General features: G+C 39.8%; 1 protein-coding gene across 1 annotated transcript; it reads right to left on the reverse strand.

The window, feature by feature from the left end:
* Nucleotides 1–6,730: 6,730 nt before the first annotated feature.
* Nucleotides 6,731–8,507, reverse strand: CST11 (cystatin 11). Its single transcript, XM_006860662.1, has 3 exons — nt 8,283–8,507; nt 7,370–7,477; nt 6,731–6,814 (listed from the first exon to the last, which is right to left on the reverse strand). The coding sequence occupies exons 1-3, from the start codon at nt 8,505–8,507 to the stop codon at nt 6,731–6,733; spliced, it is 417 nt and encodes a 138-aa protein (XP_006860724.1).
* Nucleotides 8,508–8,837: the final 330 nt, after the last annotated feature.

Consider the following 8,837-nt stretch of genomic DNA (forward strand, 5'->3'; position numbering starts at 1 on the left):
ATGAAGTCTTTAACAACTCAATCTTTTCTCCATCTATCTTGATGTTATTTATTGTTCCAGAGTGTATGATTCCATCTATTCTGGAAAACCAATTGAAAAAATTATAGATCTAGAGAACAGATTAATGATGACCAGGGATTAGAGATGAGATGGAGGTGGAATGGGGTTGGGTGTGACTATAAACAGGCAGCATAATGGTAATCTATGTGATGATGAAATAGTTCTGTTACATAGATCTACCTATGTGGTAAAATGATGTAGAACCATACATACACATTGTGTCAGTGTCAATTTCCTGCTTGTGATACTTTTCCATAGCTATGTAAGATAACCTTTAGGGTAAACAGGATGAAGGGTATAGGAGACCTCTCTGTACTACCTTTGTAACTTCCAATGAATATAAAATTATCTCAATACAAAAAATAAAAACATTGGATTGACAGACCCAAAAGGCTAATAGGCAGAAATGTTCCACATTCTCTTTTCTTCTCTCTCAAATAATAATTTCCTGAGATAAAACATAGTTAAAATGCCAAAAAAAGTGATGAATGCTGATAAATATTACCTATCCAATTTGGGAATGGAACACTCAAAAATCAAATTGACTACATCAGTGGGAACAGATGCTGGAAAAACTCCATATCATCAGCCAAAACAAGGCTGGGACAGACTGTGCAAAGGCCATTAATTTCTCAGAAGCAAGTTCAGGCTGAAGCTGAAGAAAATTAAAACAGGTCCATGAACAGCCAAAATAGGACCTTGAACATACCCATCCCCCCCGGACTCAAAAACAGATATGATGCATTGGACACCAATGATCGTAGATCAGAAGAGTTGTAGGATGATATCAAGAACATCATACAGGAAGAAAGCTAAAGGTCATAAAGAAGATAAGAAAGAAATAAAAGATGAAAATGAAAGATGAAAGAGATTGAAAGTTGCTCTCCAGTGTAGAGATGCTAAGGCAAATGGAAGAGATGAGGAGGTAAAAGAGCTGAATAGAAAATTTCAAAGGTCAACTTAAGAAGACAAAGTCAAATATTATAATGAAATGTGCAATGACCTGGAGTTAGAAAACCAAAATGGAAGAACATGCTCAGCATTACTGAAGCTGAAAGAGCTGATGAAAAATTCAAACTTTAACTTTCAATACTGAAAAAAATTCAAGCCTCAACTTGCAAAACTCAAGTTGAAAGGACTGAGGAAAAAAATTCAAACCTCAACTTGAAATACTGAAGGCAAAATATTGAATGACACAGAAAATATCAAAAAAAGATGGAAGGAATATAGTCATTGTACCAAAAAGAAATGGTTGATGCTCAACCATTTCAAGATGTAGCATATGACCAAGAGCCAATGGTAGTGAAGAAAGAAGTCCAAGGTGTACTGAAGACATTGTCATGGCAAAGAACAAGACTGCAGGTATTGATGGAACACAAATTGAAATCTTACAACAAACTGATGCATCACTGGTAGCAATCACCTATGCCAAGAAATTTGGAAGACAACTATCTAGCCAACTGATTGGAACAGATCCACAATTATGCCCATTCCAAAGAGAGGTGACCGAATTGAATGCAGAAATTATCTAATAATTTAATTAATTTCACATACAAATTAAATTGTGCTAACGATAACTAAAAAAATGTCTGCCACAGTACACTGAAACAGAAATTCCAGAGGTTCAAACGGATTCAGATGAGGATGTGAAATGAGAGATACTATTACTTACGTCAGTTGGCTGGAAACAGTTAATACTTTATTGATTACTCAAAGACTTTTGACTATGTGGATCATTGACAAGCTATGGACAACGTGGAGAATGAGCATTCCAGAACACTTAATTGTTGTCATTAGGAACCTGTAAGAAGCAGTTGTTTGAATAGAATTTGTTTTTGTTAAGTACCGTGGAGTCGGTACCGACTCATAGTGACCCAGTATGGGGTTTCCGAGGCTGTAAGTCTTTATAGGAGCAGAAAGCCTCATCTTTCTCCCTCAGAACGGCTGGTAGTTTTGAACTGCAGACCTTGAGGTTAGCAGCCCTATTCGTAACCACTACACTACCAGAGCTCACTAAATGGTTTAAAACCAGGAAAGGTGTGTGCCAGAGTTGTATCCTTTCACCATATTCATTCAAGTTGTATGCTGAGCACATAAACTGGATTATATGAAGAAGAACATGGTATTAGGATTGGAGGAAGACTCATTAACAACCTGCAATATGTAGATGATACAACCTGCTTGCTGGAAGCTAAAAGGACTTAAAATACTGATGAAGATCAAAGACCACAGCCTTTGATATGGGTTGCACCTCAATGTAAAGAAAACAAAAATCCTCACCACTGAACCAATAAATAACATCATGACAAATGGAGAAAAGATTGAAGTTGTCAAGGACTTCATATTGCTTGTATCCACCAACAACCTTCATGGAAGTAACTGTCAAGAAATCAAATAAGGTATTGCATTAGACAAATCCGCTGCAAAAGACCTCTTTAAAATGGTCAAGAGCAATGATGTCAGTGTGAGGAATAAGGTGTGCCTTACCTAAGCCATGGTATTTTCAATAGCCTTATATGTATGCAAAAGTTGGACAGTGAATAAGGAAGATTGAAGAAGAATTGATGCATTTGATTTATGGTGTTGAAGAAGAATATCTGACTGCCAAAAGAACAAACAAATCTGTGTTGGAAGAAGTACAACCAGAATGCTACTTTATAAGCCAAGATGGTCAGACTTTGTCTCTCATATTTCAGAAATATCAGGAGGTACTGATTCCTGGAGAAGGACATTATGCTTGACAAAGTGGAGAGTCTGGAAAAAAGAGGCAGATCCCCCCCCTGCCCCAACAGGATAGAATGGAACAGTGGCAGCAGAAATTGACTTAGGCAAAGCAACCATTGTGAGGTTGGCCCAGGACTAGGCAGTGTTTCGTCCTGTTGTGCATAAGGTCACTGTGAGTTGAAACTGACTCGATAGCACCTAACAACAACAATAAATTCAGGTAGTCCCTGACTTTTGACATACAGGTATATTTTGAGATGATTCTGATTCATAGTCACCCCGTATAGAGTTTCCTAGGCTATAAAAGTTTACAGGAACAGAAAGCCTCACCTATCTCTCATGGAGTGACTGGTGAGTTTGAACTGCCAACCTTGTGATTAGCAGACCAGGCGTATCCTACAACACCACACAGATATTGTGTGTGTTTTCACAAATGGAAGGCTTGTGTTAAGCTGTGTTTAGCAAGTCTATTGGCACCAATTTTCCAAAACCACGTGCTCCATGTCTCTGTCATATTTTGTTAATTCTAACAACATTTCAAAATTTAAAATAATGTTATTTCATACTTCATTGACTATTGTATAGCTCAAACATTACTTTTATATGCACTGATAAACCAAAAAAATTGTGTGACTCTTTTTATTGTTATATTTACTTTATTATGTTGGTTTAGAGTAGAACTAGCAATTTCTCTGAGGTATGACTATATTCGACTTATGACAGACTGCACCCACGACCAGCTGTTTTTGATACATATTATTGTTAGTTGTATGTACTACATACAGTATTATAATGTGTAAAAGGACCACACAGACAGTTTTCACTAATCTGACTAGAAAAGCCATCCCTATCCTCAGGGATCATACTTCCACAGTGGAGTTATTACTTCAACTGACTAAATGCCAATGCTGTCCATTTTTTTAAAAAATGGATGTGTTTTTAATATATGTATGTATTAAAAGATATCCAAGTTTATATGCAATGTTTCCAACCCCCAATGTCAAAGATTGGATTTATAAAGATACTGATTATAGTAATGCAAACTAAAAGAAAAAATTAAAAAATGAGATATTTAACTTGCATCAGAACTTACTTGACCAACCTGAGTGGTTGCAACAGAATCTATCATAAGTCACAGACAGAATAGAACCTATACTGCCTATATTCCTACTTGAGTTAACATTTGATTATCTACTTTGTGTTAAGCACTGTATTAAGAAATTTACATGTATTATAAATCTTGTAACAGGAAATCAGTACTGTTATCAGTTTAAAGATGAGGAAACTGTAGGCTAATATATGTACAAATGGTGTGTGTGTGTGGGGGGGGGCGGCAGATCCACGCACCATTTGAGAAGCCCCAACTGAAACAGGGTCCTGATCATACTGAAATCTTGGTAGGGTGAGCTGTTGTTGTTGTTGTAAGTGCCCTCAAGTTGATTCCAAATCATAATAATCCTGTATAGGGTTTCCAAGGAACAGCCAATGGGTTTGAACTGCCGACTTTATGGTTTGCAGTCTAGTACTGATCCTATAGTGCCACACCAGGAATAGAAGTCACAAATTTCTTCTCTCAATTATCTTAAACTGATGGAGACTTTGTGTAGTTCTTCTCCATCTCAGTTCACTGTTCATTTCACTGGATACTCCACACCAGGAGGATCCTGTCAGTGTTTTGTCTGTATCTTCTCAGGTCTTACTTTTTACATACATACCAGCTTACTTCCAAATGGCAGCACTTGTGCCCTCAGCAGAGGGTGCTGTCTGATAGCATCTCTACCCTGAAGCTAGCCCAGGCCTGAGAGCAGGGAGCTTAGGGAATTAATACCGCTAAGGAAATGCCCTCAGCCACTAATTAGTGCTATTGGATAAACACCCCAATTCCCTCTTTCCTTAGGTATATGCTGTCTAAGTATATACATGCATGTATGTATATACATTTGGATTTGATGCACATGTGTGTATATACATGCATGCATGCATGTGTGTGTATGTGTGTGGTATATATTGTACTTAGAGTTCCTCAGTGGCATTAAGCCCCAGGACTATTGATTGAGTTCTTGGGGATGAGACCTTCTCTCTTATTGGAAGTGAGATGTTAGAAGGAGGACAGATGTGACCCAAAAAGCTACTGGGAGCCACCTTGAGAAATGGATGGAGAGATGACCTGGCAACATTGTGTAAAGCCCCCAGTCAAGCTGTTGAGGTGTGGTTGTGGTTGGTTACGTGCTGTCAAGTCATTTCTGACTCATGTTGTTGTTGTTAAGTGCCATCGAGTCAGTTCTGACCCATAGTGACCCTATATAGGGTTTCTGAGGAGTGACTGGTGAATTTGAACCGCCAACCTTGCAGTTCAAAAGGCTTTGCAGTCTGGAGCATTAACCCACAGCACCACACCAGGAGGGTTTCTGGTGAATTTGAACCGTTGACCTTGAGGTTCAAACCGAGCTTGTGGCCCAGCACCACACCAGGACTACAGCACTACAGCAGGACTCCAATTGAGATATGTTGTTAAGGGCCATTGAGTCAATTCTCACCCAGAGTGACCCTGTATAGGGTTTCCAAGGAGCAGCTGGTGAGCTTGAACCACTGACCTTGCAGTTCAAATGACTTTGCAGTCTGATGCATCCGCCCACAATGCCACACCAGGACTCTAATTGAGGAATTGTTATTGTTGTTAAATGCCATCAAGCCAGTTCCAATCTGTAGCGACCCTGTATAGGGTTTCCAAGGAGCGACTGGTGAGCTTATATAGGTGCTTATAATAATCATCAATGACTCTTCTCCTGGTATGATTGTTATGTGTAGTGGAGTCCACCCCAACTCATAGTGACCCTATATAGTATTTCTGAGGCTATACATCTTTATGGGAGCAGAAAGCCTTCTTTTTCTCTTGTAGAATGGTTGGAAGATTCAAATTGCTAATCTTGCAGTTAGCTGCCCAATTTGTAACCCACTATGCTGGAGTCCTGGTGTGGCACTGTGGGCTAATGCGTCAGACTGCACAGTCATTTGAACTGCAATGTCGGCGGTTCAAACTCACCAACTGCTTCTTGGAAACCCTATACAGGGTCGCTATGGGTTGGAATCGACTCGATGGCACTTAACAACAACAATGTTGCCTTAAATCTGATTGGTATAGTTGGGAAGAATAAACTGGGTATTGCAGATCATGCCCTTCTTCTTCCTGCTGGGGGCACATCTTTTCCTTTGTTCCTTTCTGAGAGAAATCTTCATGCAGAAACCTGCTCTGGCCCCAATATTGCTGGTGCCTGTGGAGGGATGTCAATCTGATTCTTGAGTTTAGTATTGGAAAGCACACTTACCAATACTAAAAACGTATGGTACACCTCTCAACCTAGTAGTCTTCATTAGTAACAAAGACTCTCATCTCTCGGAATTCTTTGTATTGTTTCTCCTCATTTCAGACTTTATTCATGGCATCCTTGGAAGCCTTGTACAGGGTCGCTATGAGTCAGAACCAACTCCACATCACATCCATCACCACCACTCTTTACTGAGCTCTCTCAAGGATACATTATGGGTCATACTTGAAAATACTTCTTGGCTGTTCAGCTAAGTTACTTTGACTCTCTTACCTTTGCTTCTTCCCCTTCTCTTTGCCTTCTCATTTTAAAATCAAAAGATTCTTATTTGATAGAGATGAAGCTGGAGTTCTGTGAACTTAACAGGTATAGGTTATAAGTTCAAGAAGTATTCATTTTGCCTCATTTGAACTCCAAAACTGCCCTGTTTTTGTTTTTTTTTTACTTTTCTTCCCAGAGGAAGTTTACATTATACTATTATGAACTGAAATATTTTTTTTAAAAAGGATGGAATCAAAACAATAAAGAGCATTCTTTACAGACATTTATTGTCTATAGTCCATGTGGTCTGCTCTGCAGGGCCCTCTCAAACGTGGCCACAAGCGTGTGTTCCAGGACACCTAGTCATTGGTGCAGTTTCTCTTCAGAACTTTGAACTTTTCAAACCAAGGTATAACAAACACGGAAAAGTAGCACTTGATTTGCTATAAAACAACAAAAAAATAATATTTAAAAGGAGGAAAAATGCATTTAAGGGTGAAAGAAGATGTGAGACAAGATGATGCTAATGCTTCATCACCCTTCAGATCTGGCTTAATCTTTATTTGAGTCACCTGATAGTAAAATTTATGGGACAGTTTTAGAAACTCTCCGTTTGTGGCCAGATTTGGGGAGTAGAAATAAAGTGTCCACCCAGCATGTATTCACTATGGAAACTACTGATTCTTTTCTTTCTCTTCATCTTTACTCATATGTTCTTTACATTTTTCCTTTCTCAGCTTCTACTGGATCCATTCATGCCTCCTGTAAAATATCTATTCATCCATCTATTCATCTAGCTTCTCAAAAATCTATCCATTCATCCATCCATACATCCATCCATACATATACTTATCTTCCCTTCTCTTCTTTCCCTTTCCTGAAACAACTATCTACAGATTTCTTTCCAGCAGAGCTTGGAAAATCCCAAATAATGCTATTTCACTTCATCCTATAACCACAAAACATCTACTGAAAAAATGAAACGCTTTTCCCACTACCTTGTAAAGTTCTCCTTCCTGAAATCCACAGTTTGTATTGACCTGTAACTTTTGACATGTGGTCCGCCTCATTTCAACGTTAATGTGATACTCCATGTGGTCAGAAACCTGCAGGAAGCAAGACAAGGAGATAAAAATGCCTTCTTCTCCCTTTAGTGTAGTTCTTGGTAATACAGGTACCAAAGTAATAAAGGTAATAAAGGCTAATGATTGTAAAGCACAAGTTTGTGTCTCATGTGCATACACACACACATTTCTTCTCTTTTGGGGCCAGCTTCCTCCACAACACACTCTCTTCTGCATCCCAGCATCCTCTTTATATGCCACACAGGGGCAATAGACCCAGCCCAGGGCAAATGGTGGATTTGGCTCTCTCCTTCCTATCTGACACGTCTGCCTCTTTTTGTCATTTAAGGAGAACTCAACAGAAATCACTAGAAACCAGTTCTTTCTCAATGGGCAAAGCCATGTCTTGGATAGCACAAGTGACAGTTGTTTTGGGCAGGGACCAGTAAAGGTCAGGTAGTAAATATTTATAGTTTGTGTCTCTGTCTTAACTGCTGTACTGCACTAGTATATTGGCTGAACAGTTCAACATCAGCCAGGACAGGCAATCACAACTGTAAGTCTGCTGTTGTAGAGTTCAAGCAGCCTGAGACAATACACACAATTGTGTGTGGCAAGGTTCCAGTGATACTGTTTACAAAAGTAAGCAGCAGGCAGATGTTGACCTTGGGCTCTAATATGCTGACAGCTGGTCACTGGTATCACTTAAGTTATCCCATCCATTCTAGTGAATTTGTTTCTCTTAAAATGCCCATGCCCACTTTAACGTAAGTGAAGTTTAGTGGAATGTCCCTCCACATTCATGGCCCTATTGAAATGATGTAGTAAGAAGCAGTCTTGCACATACTTGCTTCTGGATGTTGAGGATTCGGATGATGCGGAAGTTGTACGGGTCCTCGTTCTCCTGATTGAAGGTATCCATCATGAACTGCACTGTGTTCTTCACGTGGGATTCTGCTTTGCTCACTTCACTGATGCTAATAAAGGTTTTCTTCCCTGCTTGATTGGTGAGAGCCACCAGGGCCAACAGCATGGCAAGCAGGAGCAGCAGGGCCTGCCAGGTTCTAGCCATGGGTAAGTATGTTCTGTGTGGCACACCCACAGTTCTCCTTGCTTCCCTCCCCTTCTTTATCTGCAGCTGCCTTCCAATGAAAGAGCAGAGGGGAAACTGGCCAATGATTGGAAAGCAAACGTTTGTGTCTCCCATGCATATATACACACCATTTCTTCTCTTTTGGGGGCGGCTTCCTGCACAACATACTCCCTTCTGTTGCCCCAGCATCCTTTTGATGTTTCAGCTCACCTCAGCTGGGCTGTGGGAGTTCTAAAGAGTCAGGAAGCAAGGGAGACAGGTGGAATGCCTGATCTCAGGGAACTGAAGCATGAACTGGTGACCTTTGCT

This window comes from Chrysochloris asiatica, unplaced genomic scaffold (assembly GCF_000296735.1).
Source record: "Chrysochloris asiatica unplaced genomic scaffold, ChrAsi1.0 scaffold00039, whole genome shotgun sequence".
Taxonomy (NCBI): domain Eukaryota; kingdom Metazoa; phylum Chordata; class Mammalia; order Afrosoricida; family Chrysochloridae; genus Chrysochloris; species Chrysochloris asiatica.

What these genes read in the sequence shown, in the direction of transcription:
- CST11 (XM_006860662.1), bottom strand. Translation starts at nt 8,507, where the DNA reads ATGGCTAGAACCTGGCAGGCCCTGCTGCTCCTGCTTGCCATGCTGTTG. An exon ending in TCCTCAACATCCAGAAGCAA is followed by an intron (nt 7,478 to 8,282) that starts GTATGTGCAAGA and finishes TGCTTCCTGCAG; the next exon opens with GTTTCTGACCACATGGAGTA. An exon ending in AGGAAGGAGAACTTTACAAG is followed by an intron (nt 6,815 to 7,369) that starts GTAGTGGGAAAA and finishes GTTGTTTTATAG; the next exon opens with CAAATCAAGTGCTACTTTTC.